The sequence below is a fragment of the Ipomoea nil genome, unplaced genomic scaffold, assembly GCF_001879475.1.
Source record: "Ipomoea nil cultivar Tokyo-kokei standard unplaced genomic scaffold, Asagao_1.1 scaffold3321, whole genome shotgun sequence".
NCBI classification, from domain to species: Eukaryota; Viridiplantae; Streptophyta; class Magnoliopsida; order Solanales; family Convolvulaceae; genus Ipomoea; species Ipomoea nil.
The window spans coordinates 5,372,789-5,394,606 of NW_017619749.1; the positions used below are offsets into that span (position 1 = coordinate 5,372,789).

The 21,818-nt window shown below is 34.6% G+C and overlaps 2 protein-coding genes across 4 annotated transcripts; one reads left to right on the top strand and one right to left on the bottom strand.

Annotated features, from left to right (window-relative positions):
• Nucleotides 1-77: 77 nt before the first annotated feature.
• LOC109170149 (pentatricopeptide repeat-containing protein At5g62370) lies at nt 78-5,975 on the bottom strand. Of its 3 annotated transcripts, XR_002052358.1 has the most exons (6): nt 3,194-5,975; nt 2,449-2,630; nt 2,224-2,300; nt 1,993-2,126; nt 417-524; nt 78-328 (listed from the first exon to the last, which is right to left on the bottom strand). XR_002052358.1 is itself a non-coding variant. In XM_019319136.1 (1 exon), the coding sequence occupies exon 1, from the start codon at nt 5,670-5,672 to the stop codon at nt 2,697-2,699; it is 2,976 nt and encodes a 991-aa protein (XP_019174681.1). In that variant the 5' UTR covers nt 5,673-5,975; the 3' UTR covers nt 2,639-2,696. The 3 variants fall into 3 exon arrangements, 1 of the variants encoding a protein (XP_019174681.1); XR_002052357.1 differs by lacking the exons at nt 78-328; nt 417-524 and having other exon boundaries at nt 885-2,126; XM_019319136.1 differs by lacking the exons at nt 78-328; nt 417-524; nt 1,993-2,126; nt 2,224-2,300; nt 2,449-2,630 and having other exon boundaries at nt 2,639-5,975.
• Nucleotides 5,976-11,530: 5,555 nt separating this feature from the next.
• On the top strand, nt 11,531-20,484 carry LOC109170461 (UDP-sugar pyrophosphorylase). Its single transcript, XM_019319578.1, has 17 exons — nt 11,531-11,766; nt 11,853-11,957; nt 12,176-12,292; nt 13,296-13,436; nt 13,614-13,713; nt 15,094-15,221; nt 15,306-15,377; nt 15,487-15,551; nt 15,905-15,965; nt 16,040-16,157; nt 16,825-16,949; nt 17,313-17,389; nt 17,701-17,806; nt 18,147-18,206; nt 19,149-19,229; nt 19,718-19,957; nt 20,063-20,484. Exons 1-17 carry the CDS (start codon nt 11,656-11,658, stop codon nt 20,228-20,230), a joined length of 1,875 nt encoding a protein of 624 aa, XP_019175123.1. The 5' UTR covers nt 11,531-11,655; the 3' UTR covers nt 20,231-20,484.
• The last annotated feature ends 1,334 nt before the right edge of the window (nt 20,485-21,818 follow it).

The window sequence follows — 21,818 nt, forward strand, 5'->3', positions numbered from 1 at the left end:
ATCCTTTCCGCCTCTACAGCCACCGGAACTTCCTCATTCACCGCCACTCCACCACCTCTTCCGGTCGCCTCCTTAAAACCCCTCCCCCTTTCTTTCCTTTCCAGCACACCATCATCGTGTGCCCAAACCTGCTACACCTAGCACAATACACCGGCACTGATTCATACTCGATCCTTTGCCAAAACCCTCTCAAATCGCTTCCCTCATTTACAATTTCTACCCAGACTCTATCAATTATAGGCTTTGATAGGTCTATCAATTACAATGTCAAGGTAGATCATAGAAAGGAACCAAAGTTTGAAGTATAATTCTTACCATCATCTGCTTCCTGATTTTTTAACAAAAAACATTAGAGTTAAAATGTCTTCCAACAATAAGTGTGGTGTCCCAAGCACCACAGTTACAATGATTTTTACCTGGCAACAGCAGTGCAGAAAGATACTCAAACCATAGACAAGTTTGCCCGCTATGCAACATTGGCTGTGCAACTAGAGCTCATTCCTTTCTTAAATCCAGTAAAATCTCTTTCAAGGCACCAGAGGGAGAAGAAAAAAAAAAAAAACCAACAACAACAAAGATTTACTTAGTAAAGAGCAGTGTGGTTGGAATTTGAGATGGAGAGAATGCACAAAAGACACACACACATATAACAGAGAGAATTGCACTAATAGTTGAAAAGCAACTTTCATCTTCATGCATGCATACATGATCCTTTGGTTTCAAATGAAATTGCATTTTTTGTCCTCGGCCTTATAATGTTCTCTAAGGAGTATGAGGGCAGGAACCAAAAAAATAAAAAAATAAAAAAAAAATTGCGGCATAACCAACCCACCCCTTGAAGAAACTAAGAGCTTGATGGTTAATAGAAATTGTTTTTTACGGAGTACTTCCATTTCCAGTTTTCTAAAATATTCCAAAATTTCATTTTTCATTGGAGAGTCAGAAAACACATTTAAATTCAATTATCTAATTTAGACAATATGAAACCATTTCCAAATCAGATGGTTTTATAACTTTTATTTGTAATTTTGTAAATAAAAAACACCAATGCAAGTGGCAGGCAACAAAAGTAGTGGGGAGCATCAACGGAAATGTAAACTAAAAACTGAACTGAAAAAATTCCAAACATTGGGTTAGATTTAGAATTTCATGCATTGGGTTTGGATTGTTACTTTAAAGTTTTTTGCAACAAGCCCATTATTACTTTGAATATCTGAACTTAACGGAGTCAAAGATAAAGCCCTGGTTCCAAAAGTCAAATGTTTTGCTTTGTTCAAATAATTTAATGTCACAGTTTCTAGTTCACATAGTAATAACTTCCAATTCTGATCATGAAACAGTACAAAATTATTTTGAACCACAAAAAATTTCTGCAAACCTAAAAGTCCCTATGAAAATCAACAGAAGAATGAAATTGAATTTTATGTTATACTAATTTTGGTTCTGGTATCGAAGTTCATATACTTGGATTCTGTATTGTCTAAATAATGAGCATTCAACCACTTATAGGTGATTGTACACAGTGGGAGATAGTGATTAGCATTAGCAATGGTAAAGGATATGTTGGATGGATAGTGATCGTGATAGTAGCAATAAATGGGGATGTGTGGATAATAGTGGTAGTTGTGGTGGTGATGGTAGGAGGGTAAGAGCGGTCATTGGAGTGAAGGTTCATGTGTGAATTTGCATTTGTCGTATTGATGAAAAAAATTACTTTCTTCAAATTTCTTTATTAATTTGGACTTTCTTGAGTTTCTTCTATACTTCCTAATTTAGATTCAATTGGGTATTCTGTTTTCCAGTTTTTTTAAAAAGGGGAACTTTCCAGTTGCAGAAGAGGCCATATGCCATCACGACCTTCTTACAATCAAACTTTGGAATTACTTAATTAGCCAAGCAATGGAGTGTTGTAGTAATTCAAAATACAAAACTTACTTGGGCTGGGCTAGAAAAGGTTTGATTCAACAAAGTTGCTAAGTAGTAAGTACTGACCTTCTCAGAATGGAAGCTTTTGGTATCATAGTGATAGTGGAGCCTCTGGCAAATATTTCACTGGCTGAAGCTATTGGCAGGTGCTCCACTGAAGTTCTTGACAGGCACCCAATTGGCCAGCTGAAGATCTCATCCTGTGTGAACCACAATTCATAGATTTAGAATATCTGGAGACTCCAAGATGACTATTACTGATTTGTAACAAATTAGAATCTGAGATGATTCATCTACCTGTGTTGAATAGTCTGAAGACACAATGATTCTGCTGCTGAATCTATTGGTCTCAAAAACTGATGAAGTTCACAAATCTATATAAAAGATGATTCAGCTAAAAAAAAATAGAGACAGAAAGCCCGTATAAAAGCACTAGCACAAACTATCCCATTTTCAGAAAATATTGAGGAAAAATTAGTCCAAAGCAGTTAGGGAATCAATTAAATAGCAACAAGCGTATACCTTCAACTTAGAGAAGAACCCCTCATCAAATAAAAGCCTTCAAGATCAACTGGAGAATCCAAAGTGCTTATTGGACTGTAATCCAGTGACAAATGTAACATTCGTATTTAATGTATCATTAGTGAAACACTCATCATCTCCCATGTCCGTGAGATAGCAGATTGATTTAGTCATTGTAATCCCTGCTTTGCAAATTGCACAAACTTGTAGTCAATAGCTCAACAATGTCCCAGTTGCAACAGCAAATACTAAACTAAGAGTCCCTTTGACACTTTCTTTGATAATATTCTTCTCTGTGACTTTAGAGTTTGCACAATGTAAGCTTCATTGCATTTCTTTTCTTCACATAATATGCAAACCAACCAGTTAAGATTAAATCCGCAAGGGATATATTCATGGGCAAGCATATCTTCAAGAATCTTGAGGGCATGGACTGTACATTTATTTGCACAAAAACACTGTAGTAGATTTTCATATGATGCCTTAGAAGGGGAAAGCCCTTTCTTAAGCATAATATTTGAGACTGATAATGCCTCAAGAAGTCTTCCAGCTTTACAAAAGCCTCTTATCAATGTGTTGTATACTATATTATCAGGAACACAGCCAAGTTCATTCATTTTATTGAAAAGATTAACAGCAAGATCAATTTTACCATTCTGAATATGCCCATCAATGAGAATAGTAAAAGTGACATGATTGGGAAGCAATCCTTTTCTTACCATCATATCAAGATGACAATATGCACCTTGCATATTATTTGCCCAACAATATCCAGCAATCACACCATTATGCAGGTATAAGTTCGGAAGAAAATTAGTTTCTTTCACTTTGTTGATCAATTTCAGTGCAAAAACTTTTAGTTCTTTCCTTGAACTGAAAAAAATTTTCAAATCTTTCCCCTTTGAAAAATTAGTATATTGGCAGAGTAGATGGTAAAGCATATACTTTGCCTTCTCAAATTGGCTTTGTGATTCATGCCATTTCCTACTAATGTATCGGATATTTCTGCAAACACCACTAACCAATGCAACATGGGTTATCATATCTTCCTCAATCTGACTTCTCTCCATCAAATCAACTAACTGAAGCGCAAATTCAATTTCTCCCTTCCTTAAGAATTGGTTGATCAGAGAAGTATAAAGAGCAGCATTGGGCACAAATCCCTCTTTTAACATTCTATCAAGATATAGACACCCCTTTGCTATCATGTTTTTCTTAACAAACCCATTTATAAGTGCAGTGTAAGCACGGTAGCCTGGTTGAATACCACACTCCAACATCTTTTCAAAGAGTTCATGAGCTGCAATTGCTTGTCCGTTCTTTGAGAGGCCATTAATCATTGTTACAAACATAGTTTCATCAGGGAGAGTTCCAGCCTCACGCACTCTAGCAAACAATTCTAATGCTTCCGGTAATCTCTTCTCTCTAGCCAAATGCCCTATTATAGAGTCATATATAGCGATACTAGGCTTCATTCCACTATCTTCCAGTTGATCCAAAATCCCAATAGCTGATGGCAAGTCACCCTGTTTACATTGCTCATTCACCATAATTAAGAATGTCAACATGCTTGGAACTAGACCTTGGTCTTGCATTACTTTAACAAGGGATTTAGCATCCTCTCCTTGTCCTTTCTGGTAAAGACACCTAATCATGGAGTTGTAAGCTGGGAGTGAAGGCTGAAGAGAAAGATTTGACATTTTATCCATGCATAGCAAAGCAGCCTCCAGTCTGCCTCCATAACACAGTGCAATCATGTATATATTAAAAGCAACACAAGCTAAACCTGAGTTTCGTGAAAAAATTTCTTGAAGGAGAAGATCAGTCTCAAGCATGATGTCATCAGCAGATTTACTACTGGTGCTACAGATGTTTGAGAGGTCAATGCCACACCCATTTCTGGCAATTTCTGCCACAAAATTATGTGCCAGATTAATCTCATGTCCTTCTACGTGGTTTTTTACTACGGTGAAGAAGAGAACTTCATCAGGAAGAAGTCCATGATCAAACAACTGATTATACAATTGATCAACTTCTGCTAACCGATTTTCCTTATAAAGTGCAGCAAGTAAAGGCGTGTAACAGTATACAGTGGGTGCTAAATTGCACTGTATCATACTATTTAACAGGGCCAATGCACAATCAACTTTACAAACCTTGCAACACTTGCTAATCATGATTTGGTAACTCACAACATTAAGCTTCAGCCCTAGCTCCTCCATCTGGTGATGCAACACAGGAATTTTTTCGAACATGCCTAAGTTCAAAAAACCATGCATCAACGTGTTGTATGTATAATTATCTGGCTGGCAGCCCATTTTCAGCATTCTGTAAAACAATCTCATAGCCATCCTCATACTTCGTTTCTGGCAATACCCATTGATAAGAGCCGTGTACATGACTTTATCAAGAAAGAAACCAAAGGATTCCATGTTCAAACTTAACAACTCAGCCTCCTCAACCCGCCCACTCTGACAAAGCATGAAAACCAATTTTTTGAGCAAATGAATAGTGGGTGGCACCCCTTTATCACACATTAAGTCATACACACAGAGTGCCTCATCTATGTACCCTCTTGAGCTCAACCCATCCACCAACCCATTGTAGCACCGGAGGTTCAGTACAAATTCAGCACCACACACTTCAAGAAACACATGAAATCCCTCCAGGACTCGGTCTTGTGCACAAAACTCACTAATAAGTTCACTGCACGCTGCACTGCAAGGCATAGTTTCCATTGCAAGAAGTCTATCAAATTGAGACTTGGCTTCCTCCAACTTACCCAACTTAGAATAACAAAGAACCATGGAATTCAATAAATAATGATCCGGCTCAACTCCTCTGCTCAATATGAAGTCAACATAAACTGCCTCTGCCATCCTGGCTTTGCCAGAAGTCGCAAGTTTTCTGATAAGAAAATCATAACTCTTGATATCGAGCTCGACTCCCCTAGAAAGGGCAAAATCAACAGCAGAGACGGCTTCATGGACCGATGAGGAATGCTTTATAATTCTCTGAACAAGCTTCAGTGCGGAATTCACTAATCCCCGTCGAATTAGCTGCTCTAATGCTGAAAAGCACATGACTCTTAGGTCATCTGGGAGTGCTCCAGTAGCAGATTGTGAAGGAGATTCTAAAGGTAAAGGGCAAGAGGTGAAGGGTATTTTGCGGGAAAAGAACAAGGGCTGAAGTGGATTGTGTGGAAAGGATCTATACTTGGCCATTCTTTGGAGTCTGGCTGAGAATTACCAAGAAAGAAGCCAAACTTGAATTTCATGAATCCAAAAACCCGTTAAGTGAAATGAAAGATTTTACTAATAATAAGTGCCGCAGATGAGAGATTAAGGATTGGTATATACAAGAGAATTGGCGATAGAGAAATCCAAACTGGAACAAATGAAAAAATGGCGAGGCTGGCGAGGAAGTCTCCGGAAATGGCAGATGAATAGATGATATTTGCTAAAACCCTAAACCCAAATGTTTACCCGATTGGGAATAATCATGTAATAGTTGGGTAAACGGGTGGGTATTTGGGAAATAATTAAGGATGGCAATGGGTCGGGTGTGAGTTCGGGAGGACTACATCCATCATCCGACCTATCTTATATTTTTTTCGCTCACTTCTACCTTCAACCCGCATCGCGTTCACTCTCACTCTCATTTGGTGCGGGTATCCACTATGGGTACCCACCACTTAGAATCTGATTATTATTTTTTTTAAAATAATATTTAAATTACCTACACATAATAAAATAATAAAATTCATTAATTATATAAAACATAAAATAATGTAAATATTTAAATATAATAACTAAATTGTTAATTTTTAAAAATAAACTTAGTAGTTTAGATATAAAAATATAAAAAATTTACATGAAGTTATAAAAACTTTTATAAATAACTACATGGTGGGTCGAGTGGGGTTCTAGGCGAGTTTTATACATAGAATCTGAATCCAACTCGACCCACCGCGGGTTTACTTTTTTAAGACATACACCCGACCGATCACCCACTATCACCCAAAAAAATCTGATTCACGCGAGGTGGATTCGGGTGGATATCCATGGGGCGGATTGAAATTGTCATCCCTAAAAATAATCATCAAAGCACAAAAAATATTGAAGATGCAAATTCAACTCATGAGCTAGGATTCATTTGGAAGTCTGTAAAATGTTTTTTGACAAAAATAATTTTTAAAGAATAATTTATTTTATACAAAATATTTTAACTTTTTGGTTTTTTGTTGAATATTTAAAAATTATCTTTTTTAGTTTAAAATTTAAAAATTAATTTTTTCTGTTTGATTTATTTTTATGAAAATTAACATGTTATTTGTGATAATAATAATAATAATAATAATAATAATAATAATAATAATAATAATGCGGTGATTGTGGTCGTGATGGTGATGGTGGTAGTTATTTGTGTTTGTGGTGGTAGTAGTGTTATTGGTATTTGTGCAGTGGTGGTGGTGGTCGTTGTTGTGTTGGTGTTGGGGGTAGTAGTGTGGTACTGGTTGTGGTGATGATTATGGCAGTGGTGGTGGTAGTTGATGGTGTTAGGGGTGTGGTGATACTAGTCTTTTTAGTGTTGATGTTGTAGTGGTTGTGGCATGGTGTCAGTAGTGATTGTGGTGATAGTAATAATAATAATCAAGAAATTTATTTAAAAAAAAAAAAAAAAACAATGAAGCAAGAGATCAAAAAATATTTCGCGACTAAAAAAACTGTGAAGACATAAACTTATTTTTCGTGACCAGCTGAATATTTTATTTAGACTTCATTTTTATTAAGTACCCAAAAATACTGAAAATGATTTCCGGTTTCCAAACGGACACTAATTGTGTTACTAATTTCAAGGGATTGCAATTTAATGAACAAGTAGTCTTAAATGGAAGGGCAAATTCGTCATTTATGTGACTTTCTTCTTCTTCAATTCCTTGCAGCTGCTGGCCGGAATTGCACCCCAGCAAATCTATGGTGCTGCAATTCTGGCCAACGGCGGCAAGAAATTGAAGAAGAAGAAAATCACATGAAATGACGACTTTGCCCCTTCCATTTAAGATTACTTGTTGATTTAAAATTTTCCGGTCACATTTGGTCGGTATTCGGTAATTTGGCCAGACTAAAATTAATAAGAATTACATAGTCAATGTACTAAATTAATATTTTTGAAAGTCAAGTGTTGCAATTAACACAACTCCAATAGTCGGTGTACCAAAATTGAAATTTTCTCTTAAAAATTGAAACAGTTAAGGATAATAGCTAATGTGAGCAAATATTTATATATTTATTTTGGACATATTAATGTAATATATTGGTGGTAAAAATAATTAATTTTAAATATTTATAAAATAATATATGAGTTGGCATGTAAGTATGATGACGTGGCAGAGATATGTCAGCGCCACATAAGTTATTGTCCTTAATTGTTTCACTTTTTAAAGTACAGGAAATAAATTGAACAAAATTAAGGTAGAAAGACTAAATTGAACAAAATAGTATAGTACAATGACCTTATATGTACTTTAACCTCAAACACAAGTGTTCATTGCAAGAATTTTTTTTAAACAACGAGTTGAGTATCATTAGATCAAAAGTTATCGATAGTATTGAACTCCTTCGAATGACTAATTCCATTTTCATCAAACAATAAATAAAATCATATTTAAAATAAAAGATAACAAATTACTAAATATTTCATATATCTATCTACAATACTTATAAGAATCAATAAAGTTAAGTTTACAGCATAACTAAAAAAATATTCATCCAATTATTTGATGAAATGTTATTTTGAGAGTAAATACTCAAGTGATTTATCAACTATATCATAATTTACAAATAAGTCATCGACTATCAAGTTTAGCAAATTAAGTTCTCAACTATTGGGTTTCAAAAAAAAAAAAAAAAGGAGCTCTCAACTATTCAATTAGAGTTAATTATCGATTTGGTCTCTCAATTATGATGATTTCACCAATTTGATCCTCGACTACAAAAATTTCTCAATTTAGTCTTCGACTATCAAAATTTCTCAATTTAGTCATCGACTACCAAAATTTCTCAATTTAGTTATCGACTATGTTTGTTTTACACAAAATGGTCCTTAGTCTAATTTTTTGGTCAAACTAAAGGGGTAAATTTGAAATTTGAAAAAAATTATCTCTAACCCTTTGCAAATTCCTTTGTCAAGTGTGGCCGAAACCCCATCTCTGAACTGAGGCTTAGAGCCCTGCAACTTATTGTTCTGGAGGCTAATGTTATGTAATTTGGGAAGAGTCATCAAAGAATCCGAAACACCCCAGTGAACTGGTTATACCTGAGCTTCAAATAAAAAAAGATTTGTGCATTTGGAAAGGTCAGGTATCGGACCCGAGAAGGCATTGGCGTGAAGCCATACTTGGGAGGAAAGCACGTCGATAGTCCCAGTGAGGCCTTGCTTCTGGTTATTCAGCCACATCTTTTGGATCTCCGAGTTGGCTAACGATCCGGGAAGAGACCCGGTGAAATTGTTGTTGTCCAATACCAACGGGAAAGATGGCAATCCTTCGAGGAATTCCAGCAGCAACGGTTTTGTTCGTCGGCGGCGTGAATTCTCCGTGCGCAGCAGTAATTGATAGTCCAGTCAGCAACTCTCGGCTTCCGACGGCAAATTCGTGGACCACAAGCATCAAATTCTTGTCGTCAGTCATTGGATTTAATTTCCAGCAGCGGCTTCAAATTCCTCTTGGTCGGCAGCAACGATTTTATCAGCTTCCGGTGCAATAGTTCCAGCCTGCAACAGTTTCCTAGCATCGACGGCAGCTTCCGGTTCGACGGATGTGGTGGAGCGGTGATTTCCGGTGCAGCAGTTGTTTTTGTCGGTGATCCGGAGCAGCTTCAAATCCCCTGATTCAGCTTCAAGCAGAGTTCGGGCGACGAGACTGGGGCGGCGAATTCTCTTCTTGCGCGGCATATTAGTTTCAACGGTGTTGAAACCGGTGGAATGATAACCAGTGATTACCATTCTGGTTATCAGTTCAGAGATGGGGTCTCGGACACACCTGGCAAAGGAATTCCCAAAGGGCAGAAGATGATTTTTTCAAATTTCAAATTTACCCTTTTAGTTTGACCAGAAAATTAGAATGAAGACCATTTTGTGTAACATAAGCATAACTGGAATTAAATTGAGTAATTTTTTTAGTGGAGGACCAAATTAGTGAAATCTCATAGTTAATGGATCAAATCGGTAATTAACTCTACTCAATTATTACTCAATAAGGTATTTAACTATTCAATTATTACTCAAACCAATAAAGTCCTCAACTATTATTTTTAGAGTTAATACTCAAAATTGTCTTCAACTATAGTGGTTTTTCTCAATTTCATCCTAAACGACTTTGGTGACCTAATATCGTCTCAGACTTTTGTGTTTCACTCAATTTAGTTCCAGACTTTTGTGTTTTTGCTCAATTTAGTCCCTCATTTGTTATTCTGTCCATCTGGTGTTAAATAAATAGACAATTCAGTAATTTTAGTATTGGCATCTCTTTACTCATAGACATGTGAACTGCGAAATTCTTTTTTTTTTTTTTTTTTTTTTTTTTTTTTTTTTTTTTTACGAAATACTCTTAGAATTACTCTTAAAACTGCGAATATAAAATTTGATTTGTAGGTCCGGGAGTAATTCTGGGTGTAATTCGTACAAGAAAGGAGAATTTCGCACTTCACAAGGTGAAAGTAAAGAGAGATCAATATTGACATTACTGAATTGTCCCTTAATTTAACACCAATTTAACGGAATAACAAATGGAGGACTAAATTGAGCGAAACACAAAAGTCTGGGACGATATTATGTTACCAATGTCGTTTAGGACGAAATTAAGAAAAATCACTATAGTCGATGACGATTTTGGGTATTAACTCATTATTTTTAACTCAATAAGGTCCTCAACGAATGATTGATTTGTGAATTATCGAATAAGAATTGAATAGTATGACTTAATTGATATAATTGATAGTCAATGACTAAATTGTAAATTATGGCATAGTCGCGAGACCATTTTGAGTATTTTAAAGGACAAAAGTGGTTAACATTTTTAAAGTTGATGACTTAATTGCACAAAAAAAAAAAAAGTTCGAGAACCAAATTGGTAATTCTGCTATAGTCTAGAGATCATTTCGGTAATTACTCATTTTCATTTGATAATTTTGTCTTTGATAATGAGTTAGTTGGGTCTCACTTCACGATATCCAATTGTTATAAGCCATGTTAAGATGGATTTCAAGTGGGGAGGTGGTATAGAGAATCAACTTAAGGATTCTGTGTATCTATTATTTAATGTAACAGAACTAATTAGACTAATTTATTTATTTTTGTTGCAAATTAGCACTAGTAATCCAATTACACATGAAACACTATAAAAAAAAAGGGACAAGCAATATGAAGACGAAAACAATGACAAACCTATCAAAAAATGAATTATCAAAACTTAGAGTGATTTCAAACAAAAGTAATATTTACTACCTATTAATATATTAATTGCAATAAGTATTTAGATAATTATTTTAAAAAATAAAAATAAATATTAATTCTAACGCCAATCATAACGAACTTCTCATATATAATCTGATATACTTTAAATTACTTATGAATAAAAATATTAAAAACATTAAATTAATTACGTAATGTGTGTGAAAAATTAGTCTTAAGTATAAAAACAAGAATTGACATAAACCCGTAAGGATATTTATATGTTAGTATGTTTAAGAAAAAGATATCTATATGTTAGTAAAAATATTATTATAGTAGTTATTAATTATTAACGTAGTCACTAAAAATAATAAAAAGTTATTATAGACGTATAGTTATGGCTGGAAGAAAAAAAAAACAATTTATACGATATATAATTAAAAAAATATAAAAATAAATATTACTTTGTAATAAACTCAATAATGTTTAAAAAAAGAAAAGTTATGTCTGAAAAGAACGTACAGTTACTAGTAATGAATCCACAATCATAAATTGACCGTCATAGACGGGTGGGCCCGCCCCGTAACTGCCTTCAATTCCCTCACCACATCTTCCGGTCACCAAATCATTCAGCTCATCGCATCATAATCATAATAATCAGTAACATTCCATCACCCTCCTCCCTCCTTAACTCCATTTCACAATCACGAACACGACATTCTTTTTCGCGTCAGTTAATCCGCGACGTCTTCAGCCATGGCATCTACGGCTGCCGACGGGATCTCGAAACTCAGCATTAACGGAGACGAGTGGGCTTCGTCTGCTCCAAATCTTCGGAGTAACCTATCTCTTCTCTCTCCTCAACAGGTAGTGCTCTCTTGTTTCTTTTGTTTTCGGTGATCGATCTGAGATCGGTGCGCGCGGCAAGTTCGTATTGAATCTTGTGTGTTTAGGTAGAACTTGCGAAGATCTTGTTGGAGGCGGGGCAGAGTCATCTCTTTCAGCAATGGCCCCAGCCCGGGGTTGATGACAACGAGAAGCGCGCCTTTTTTGATCAGGTGCGTTTGTTGTAGCAATTTCAACTTAGTTTTCATTGTCTTTGAAATTTATTTCGCAGATGACTGATTTTACACCTGTATATGCTGTAAGGAAGAATTTGATTTTATGAATTGGAACCGATCAAATATTTATTTGGAAATTATTGTCATTTCTTGAACCTTTAATATGGTATCCTCAACATTTCAATTTTAAGCATCTAAAGCTGTTTTTGTTTCAGGTTGCCAAACTTAATTCAAGTTACCCTGGGGGACTGGCATCATATATTAAAACTGCCAGGGAACTATTGGCTGATTCCAAAGCTGGGAAAAATCCGTATGATGGTTTTACACCTTCTGTAAGCCTTTAGACTATCCACATCTTATAACTGATTTTGTAGATTCTTTCTTCAGAATTAACATATGAAATTGGGAATTATAATCAGAGGAATGTATTGCTTAATTAGATTTATCTAGTTTGTTCATAAAGTGGTGTTAACAAAACATGATTAGAACTAACAAAGAAACATCAGATTGAAACTATTGCAGTATTCCAGTCTAGGTCAGGAGTTCACTTTAATTTTTTGTTGAAATGAATGAAAGGGTACATTTTGTTATATCCTTGGTGACTAGTTTCAGGAGGCAGTATTTCATTCACTACCCTTTTAATTTAGTTACTTCAATTAGGTAATTCTGTAGTGAAACTATGTTCTATAGTGCTTTAGTTGTATTGAATACCATTTTAAAGAGTTCTTCGTGGTAGCAAAACAGAAGATTTCTGCATGTTCTGCTGATCTAAGCATGTAATTTTGTACTTGGGTTGATAAAGTGTACTGTACAATGTATTCTGGTATTGTAGCTGTGTAATAAGGAGGAGTGACATTCAAGACATGAGATTGGAACAAGAGATCAGGAACTCTCTGGAAGTGATGAAAATGTCATTAGAAAATATCAGCATGATGCCACACTTTCAAAAATAGTTTCCTTGTTGAGTGCACGTGATGAAAATGTCATTGCAATCCTAATGCTAAAATACTGCTGAAATTTTCAGAATGTTAAGGAAATTAATGTATTAGTTTGGTCAAAGTGAATATGAACTTCAAGTAGCTTATGAAACCTTCATTTTGTAATAGATTAATGCGGGTTAAATTTTTATTATTATCAAATTTGTTATCATCCTTCTGCTTTTGCCAAATGTACGGGTTTTCGTGAAACTTTGTAAATTGAATTTTTATACCTTTCTTTTTGGTGACCAATGGCCAAGGGCCAGTAAAAATTGGTTTTTATGTGTTGATCTAGTCCATCATGCATGAGCTGTATAATTATGTCTCAATCTAAATGAATGTGTAAAACATTTTTCAGGTTCCATCTGGGGAAAATCTGACCTATGGTGATGAGAGCTTTGTTAAATTTGAGGAGGCTGGTATTAGAGAAGCACGGAAAGCTGCCTTTGTTCTTGTTGCCGGGGGACTTGGAGAACGTCTTGGATACAATGGAATAAAGGTAAAACTGTCCACTTCCATTTTCAGATGCCCTGTTGTTTTATGTTCAGTGTGCATCATTATATTCTCTTTGTTTTAAATCTCCAGTGCATATCAAAGTAGCAGTTGCAACAAAGGAATTTTGTCTCATATGATTGCGTATTCCTATCAATTTTATAACAATACATACCACTTTCAGGTGGCTCTCCCTCATGAAACTACCACTGGGACTTGTTTCTTACAGCACTATATCGAATCTGTTTTAGCTCTACAAGAGGCTAGCTGTAAACTATCACAAGGTTTAAATTTACTTTGCCTTTTTTTTTTTTTTTTTTTTTGTAGATTAGACTTATATTTGTCTGTATTATGTGAATTAATTTTCTGCTAGCAGATTAAATCTTTAGTGCTATGTGGCTATTAAATTAAATTTAGGGTCCGTTTGGAAACCCGGGAAATGACTTCCGGTAGTCATTTTCCAGATTTTCCAATGTTTGGGCACTCAAGGAAAATGAAGTCAAAAGGAAAATATTCATTCTGGTCAATGCAAAAAAAAATTCAATTTGGCGAAAAATGTCTTCCTAGTTTTCTGAAGACATTTTCCAAATTCTTTATTTTCCATTTCTCTTCTTTTGTAAGTTTGTTTCTGGATTATTGTTTTTGTGGTTTAAATGTTTGGGTTTTCTTTAAAAAAAAAATAAAATCATACCACCACCGTCACATATTATTATTATTATAATTATTATTTTAACAAATAACAAATAATATGTTCATTTTCATAAAAATGAACCAAACAAAAAATTACAATTTCTTAACTTTTAGCCAAATAGAAAAAGATATTTATTTGACATTCAACCAAATACCAGAAAATTAAAATGTTTTCCCAAAAATGAGTCATTTTCTGGAAAACATTTTCAAAGTTTCCAAACAGACCCTTAATTATGTAAAGCCTTGGGTACATACAAGAGCCCCCTACATCTGAACCTGTATAAATAATGGAGTGATAGCGTAAATCAAAGATGAACTTTTTAAGTGGCAGTTTGTAATGCTTTTGTACAATGCTTTGTTTGAATACTGTTGAAACATGAGAACAGCAGCATTCATGAACTTATATGTATGGCAATAAATACTGTGTTACTTCGTTGAAGACTGAAAAACAAAGTTTCTTATATTATCTAAATTATAAAGCTGTCTGGCAAGGAATAAACTATTCGAAGAACTTCAGATTTCAAGGCCACAATTTCATTTGTTTTGTGAGAATGATTCTTATATATGGAGTGTACAAAATGTATTTGGTTTTGAAGACTAAGTGCTTCCCATGTTCATGCTAAACAAATTATTAGAAATAATGTATCTTCAACATTAACGTTAACTCAATGAAGTATATTATACAGGTTACTGAGTCTCTCTCTTGTTATTATTATTATTTTTTTAAATGGCCAGAAAACCGTAAATATTACCTGCTCATCTTTTTATTTCAATTTCTAATGGGGATGATTGTAATTTTAATTTTCCTCACCTATATTGCAATTGTTTAGTTGTTTACTTGCTTCGATAAGGATGACAAAGGGAAGCTATTCTTCTCTAAACATGTGAATCTCTCCCTTTAATGAAGGTAGAGGTTTGGATTAAACACACTGCTTTTATTGGTTGCTAATGTCTTTATTTTATAATAATATTAGGTGAAAGCCCAGTCGATATCCCTTTCATTATAATGACTTCAGATGACACGCATTCACGAACTGCAGAACTGTTAGAGTCAAATGCATATTTTGGCATGAAACCAACCCAAGTCAAACTCCTAAAGCAAGTAAGTTACTGATAGTCAATATAATAGGAGTTTACATAATGGTATTGTAGTGAACTAACTGCATTTTACTCCAATTTATTCTAGGAAAAAGTTGCTTGCTTAGAGGACAATGATGCACACCTTGCTGTGGACCCACACAATAAGTACCGTATCCAGGTGATTCCATTCATCCTTTGTACTTATTTTGTATTATGTTGATTGATCAATACACACTTCTTAATTATTTTCATTTTCTTCTTTTACCTTCTCCTTTGCTATGTCTCAGACAAAACCTCATGGGCATGGTGATGTTCATTCACTTCTTTATTCAAGTGGGTTACTTAAAGTATGGTATGTATACAAATTATCTTTTCCTCTTATTAAATATTCACCTTTAAGTGGATTCTTTGTATTTTCCTCCATCACTTATCACATGCAACAATCTAAATAGAACACATATAGAAATTTCCTATAAGTGGTTGATGTTTCCAGGAAAAAGTCTGCTGTTTTTTACTGGAATACATCTCTATGATTGAACATAACTTGGACTCTATCTTCACAAGTCTTACTCTCTTATATACTAACTTCAAAATGGAAGTTAATCTTTTAAACTTCCTTTCATATCATTCTGGTATTTATATGGAAGTAGTATATGTAGTTCTAAAATTTTCTTTGGGCAAACTGTTTTTGCCAATTGCCATTAGGCATGCTGCTGGTTTGAGATGGGTCCTGTTTTTTCAAGACACCAATGGCCTTCTTTTCAAGGTTGGTTGAAGGTTCTGGTTTGAATTGTTTTGTTTATGCTTGAAATTACAACCTGACAAGTGTACCATTTCCAGGCTATTCCAGCATCACTTGGTGTCAGTGCCACAAAACAGTACAATGTCAATTCTCTAGCTGTTCCTCGCAAAGCAAAAGAAGCTATAGGGGGAATTACCAAGCTTACTCACAAGGATGGTAAATATATCTGTGCAAACATACATAGTAACATAGATGTGTTCAAACAATCATGTATTTATAACATTTTTATCATTGCAAAAATCAAATAAAGAAAAAATCAGGCCTATTGCTTGAGGCTCTTGTGCTGTGCAAGCTTTGGTTAATGTTATTTGCAACTCTGCTTATAGCTAACATAAGTAGTGAAGAAAACTTATAAATGCTCGCTGGGATGAGGCACCCTGCTTCATGGATTAGTATGGAGACATCTGCTTAATCGACAATATAAGGCAACATTTTCAGTTTCCTAATAGCATTAGTTCCATACATTGGGTGTTCTTCACATATGCATCATTTTTTAAGTTAATTCATTTTTGTCTAGGAGTGCTTAAATCCTAAACTAAATAATGTATACAATTTGTCAAGTTCAGTGCTTCCGGGATTCTATTATATGGTATGTGTGTTCTAAAAATTTTCAAGTCAAGTGTAACTGTACTAGGACATTTGGATGATCGATTACTTAAGTGTGTGTCAAGCTTCTCTTATTTTAAAATTGTCATCCAATATTATGTCTCTCTAGTCTACCCCTACTGCTCTCCTCCTTGCCTCATTCTTCCAGATCACTTGGGGTGACAGGTTCTTAACATTACACCTAGTATTATCATACTTGTTTCATATTTCATTTTAGGGAGAACGATGGTGATTAATGTGGAATATAACCAGCTTGACCCGTTGCTTAGAGCCAGTGGACATTCTGATGGTGATGTCAATTGTGAAACCGGATACTCACCTTTCCCTGGGAATATAAATCAGGTTTGTACTTGTTAGTATTCTTTAGGTTGTTCTTATATAGTCAAGATATAACTGGTAGAAATGCTTTCTCTACCATGTAACTTTGCTTGAGATTTTTCTTTTCTTTCTGTTCACTTCAGTGTACTGATATGTTTTTGGGATTCCATAGAAAATTAAATTGCATGAGAGTACGAGACTCAATACTTTAGGTTTATCTATGCCTTTGTCATTTACTAGTGTTTGACTAAGGCACTTTGAACGTCTTGATGGTGAATGTCTGCAGTTCAATGTGCATAGTACTAACTGTAGCTAGATTGCATATGGGATCATGTTATTGCTTTTGTGGCTTGCTGCTGTTGACTAATATGTTTTTGTACTAATCAGTTGATAATCGAGATTGGTCCATACATTGAGGAGCTCCAAAAAACCGGAGGAGCTATAAAAGAGTTCGTTAATCCAAAGTAATTCCTATATCCTTTCCCCTATGTTCTTAATTAAGTCATGCATCAATTCTATGACATGGGGCTTTTCTGGTCTGTAACTATTAGCTGGCATTATGTTGAGGGTATAGAGTCTCTCATTTTCCAGACTATGCTGATAAGTCAATGTATGAAATAGCATTAGTGTCAACTTTTACTACAAGTATATTTGATTGTGTTGCTCTGTTTGTTGGTACTTCTCTTTCCATGGAATGTATGGTTGATTGATTTTTGCTACTGATTTTCCAACACCTCCCCAGTATTCTGACTAGCTCTGCTCTTTTTCTCCTTAGGTACAAAGATGCTACTAAAACTGCATTTAAGTCCTCAACTCGACTTGAATGTATGATGCAAGATTATCCTAAAACATTGCCTCCTTCTGCTAATGTTGGATTTACTGTAAGTGGAAGTTTCTGTTTGATTTTATATGAATAAACATACACTGTACTGTGTTCAGAATCAGAATTATGTCTCTTGTTTCAATTTTCATAATTCAAAATTGATTGTATATACTCTAATAGTGCTTCCAAAATTTTCATTCTATTATAGAATGAGATTGGGCAAATTCATAATTTCTTATGGGAATCTGGTCTTCGAATCTTGAAATGCGACTGGGGCGATTTTTAGATGGGAAGGGATTTTGTTATGGCATCAACTTCACCTTGGATTTGGATGTATCACTATATTTGTACGAGAGTATTTGAATATGAATCTTAATGTTTTCTGTTTGATCAATTAGGTGATGGACGTGTGGCTTGCTTATGCACCTGTAAAAAACAACCCTGAAGATGCTTCCAAGGTATGGTTAATGATCATAACTCTTTCTCTGTAAAGTATGCTACTTTCAATATCTGTGATTTTAAAAGTTACGAAGTACCATTTTTCTGTTTGTTTTTCCAGTCATCATTATCCATAACAATTGAAATGTGATAATGCAATATATATATATATATATATATATATATATATATATATATAGACAGACTCTAGTACATATTCATATGAGAACGAAGTCCCAGATAAGAACATGTGGACAAATCCAAACCACCGACTTGCATGATCTAATTGATAGGAAATTAAGTAAAAAAGGAGCGGGGTCAAAATTTGTAATATTTATTAAACGACCCCTTCATTTTTCATTTTTTCCTTTATATATATATATATATATATATATATAGAGAGAGAGAGAGAGAGAGAGAGAGAGAGAGAGAGATTAATGATCAAATGAAAACTAACTCTTAGGTAAGAACGTGATAACCACATGAATGCACACAAACTACTCCATGGTAGATTGTGTGCAATGTGCGTCTGGTATATTGGAGTGTGTGCATTCATGTACAAGTTTGCAATTCTCATGTAAGAAGTCGTTCGCTCTCGAATTCAAGCCTATATATATATATATATATATATATATATATATATATATATATATATATATATAAACTATGCCATTTGAAGGTTTGTGAAATTCATTTTCAACCCTTTGGGATATATAAAATAGATTTCCACGTACATCTGACTTTATGAGTTGTGTTTATCTATTTTACTTGGCAACTATTAGCTCATGGTTATAATTCTTAGCTCTGTTAATATTTTAGGCTTGCCAATCAGTACTAAATTCTCCAGTGATTTCGTGTGATGATATTTTCTCTGATTAGTACCTTTTTCTTTTTCAATCAATTTCCAAATGTGCACTTCAACAATTTTTTTCATGGAATAATTGTTTCCTTTCTAACCGTAGGTACCAGAGGGGAACCCATACCATAGTGCTACTTCTGGAGAAATGGCCATATATAAAGCACATAGCCTCATTCTGAGAAAGGTCATTTTTCTCTCAAGCCAGATATACTTGTGGATTTGATATTTCTAAAACTGCAATTTTCCTCTTAGTATTGGTGTCAAAATTAAAGGGCGTGTCATCATGCAGGTGAGTCAAAATGGGTTGAAGAAATAATTGAGTGGTTCTATGGGACAAATTAACTATTTGTTATGTTGAGTGTGATGGTAATTTGAGTGTTTGTTAACTGCTTTGACCAGTTATAAATTTCCACATCTTATATTCAGTGGTTTCCACTTCCAATGATGGGAAGTTTAGACAGGCTGAAATGTGAACTACTACCCAAATTTCCACCAATCCTTTAACTTTTCTTATGATTACAGTTGTCTCAAAGATACACTACACTTGTGGAAAGATTTTATTATGGATGTCAGTTACAGTGTTTGCTTTCCACCAATCGTTTTTCTTATGATTACAGTGTTGTCTCAAAGATTTTATTATGTGTGTGACTTACAGTGTTTGGTTTGTTACAGGTTGGTGTGAAGGTAGATGATCCAATTCATCAGGTGTTCAATGGACAAGAGGTGGAAGTGTGGCCACGTGTTGTATGGAAGCCTAAATGGGCAATTACTTTCTCAGATGTTAAAAGCAAAGTGAGTGGAAGTAACTCTATTTCACAAAGATCTACTATGGCTCTAAAAGGTAGAAATATCATCCTTGAGGACCTATCGTTAGATGGAGCTCTAGTTGTTGATGCAGTTGACAATGCAAAGGTATGTTGGATTGGGCCGGTGGAAAATTGTGATTATGATATTGAGATTGGGAATTCTATACATATAGCAACACATATCCATATATGTATGTATCATTGTTGACAGGTTAAAGCGGGAGGTTCAATTGATAACAAAGGATGGGTGATTGAAACTGTTGATTATAAGGATAGTTCAGTGGGTGAAGAAGTGAGGATCAGAGGTTTCAGATTTAACAAGGTTGAGCAGCTTGAGAAAATATATGATGAGGCCGGGGAGTTCTGTTTGAACCCTTGATATGGATCACGATTCACCCACTTTTCATAAACTTCAAAACCCCCTCCCTCCAAATACTTTGGTGTAGCCTTCTTCTATTATTCTTTGATTTGTAGGAGCTGATCGAGGGTTAAGAATCAGTACGTTGATTACTCACCCTATTACTGTACTGTCTTCTTTTCATTTGTTTTTATTTTTCACATTCTTGTGTCCTGTATCGTGTGCTGACTGATAGATTTTGGTTACGTTCATCAATCAACGTTGGCTTTCTCTGAGTGAGTTGGCAGACACTTGTAAATGCTACTGCTAGGAAATTGAAGTATGAGGTGTGTATCTGAGTCCCCTATAATATAATAATAATAATAATAATAATAATAATAATAATATTCCAAGTCGATCATGCTGGAGAATAGATCAATATATTATAATAATCCAATTAAATCATCAAAAGTAATAAAATCCCTTTTTAGTGTCCGAATTGAATAAACAATATATTGTATTTCATGTAAACTGGTTGCACCGTGGGGGGTTGTATATATAGGAGGAACAATGAGAATGGTAGGCAAGCATCGATGTACGTAGTATTCGGAATCAGATCAGTAAATAAGAAAAAAAATGTCAGTAAAATATTTTCTTTTCATATCTTGAAGAACAATGGATGAATCTTGAATTTTGAAACATATCTTAAATCACAAATGAATATAATATACAATACATGCAAAAGCAATTAGAATCATATAAGAAAATAAGAAAAAAAATGTCAAATGTATATTTTCTTTTCATTTCATATCTTGAATCACAATGGAATAGATAATTTCATATTTTGAATTACAATGGAATAGATAAGGTAACGTCAAACCCAAGGTGAATTACATGCAAAAGACAGAGGAGGGGGTTAAAATTTGCATTGGGTTTAGCTTAACAATCTTGTTCTGTCTATCATCGGCTACTTTTTATTGAGATTAGAGTTGGTGAATGGGAGATGGCACGGTGGAGTGTATGAGTATGACTATTTAGAGTGAATTTCAATTTTGGTCCTATGACTATAGAGGTTTTGTTAATTGCAGTCCACGACTTTCAAAAGTTTTAATTTAGTACCTTGATTATGTAATTTTTATCAATTTTGATCACTCCGGCGAAATTGTCGGTTAAAACTCACCGGAAAATTTTAAATGATAAACAAATGAGGGTATTTTGGTATTTTCCTTCTCTTTTATTTCTTATCCATTGAGTCTTCTTCTCTGTAAGGGGGCGTTTGGTTCAGGTTATATAACATAACCAAGGGAATGTGACATTCCAAAGCTCACATTCCGGTGTTTGGTTCATATTATCTTAGGGAATCTAACATTCTCAAGGAATGTCACATTCCCTCCACATAGGATTTTGAAGGGAATGTGATTCCCTTCAAAATCTTAGGTAATGTAAGATAACCTTGGTTATCTTAAGGATATTATAGTGTGTATAAAAGATAACCCTAAACCAAACATGATTATATTACATACCTCAATTTTAACCAAACACAGGAATCTAACATTCCCAGTAATCTAACATTCCCAGCAATCTAACATTCCCTAAGGTAATCTGACATTCCGTGAACCAAACGTCCCCT

What these genes read in the sequence shown, in the direction of transcription:
- LOC109170149 (XM_019319136.1), bottom strand. Translation starts at nt 5,672, where the DNA reads ATGGCCAAGTATAGATCCTTTCCACACAATCCACTTCAGCCCTTGTTC.
- LOC109170461 (XM_019319578.1), top strand. Translation starts at nt 11,656, where the DNA reads ATGGCATCTACGGCTGCCGACGGGATCTCGAAACTCAGCATTAACGGA. An exon ending in TCCCTGGGAATATAAATCAG is followed by an intron (nt 16,950 to 17,312) that starts GTTTGTACTTGT and finishes TGTACTAATCAG; the next exon opens with TTGATAATCGAGATTGGTCC. An exon ending in ATAGCCTCATTCTGAGAAAG is followed by an intron (nt 19,230 to 19,717) that starts GTCATTTTTCTC and finishes GGTTTGTTACAG; the next exon opens with GTTGGTGTGAAGGTAGATGA.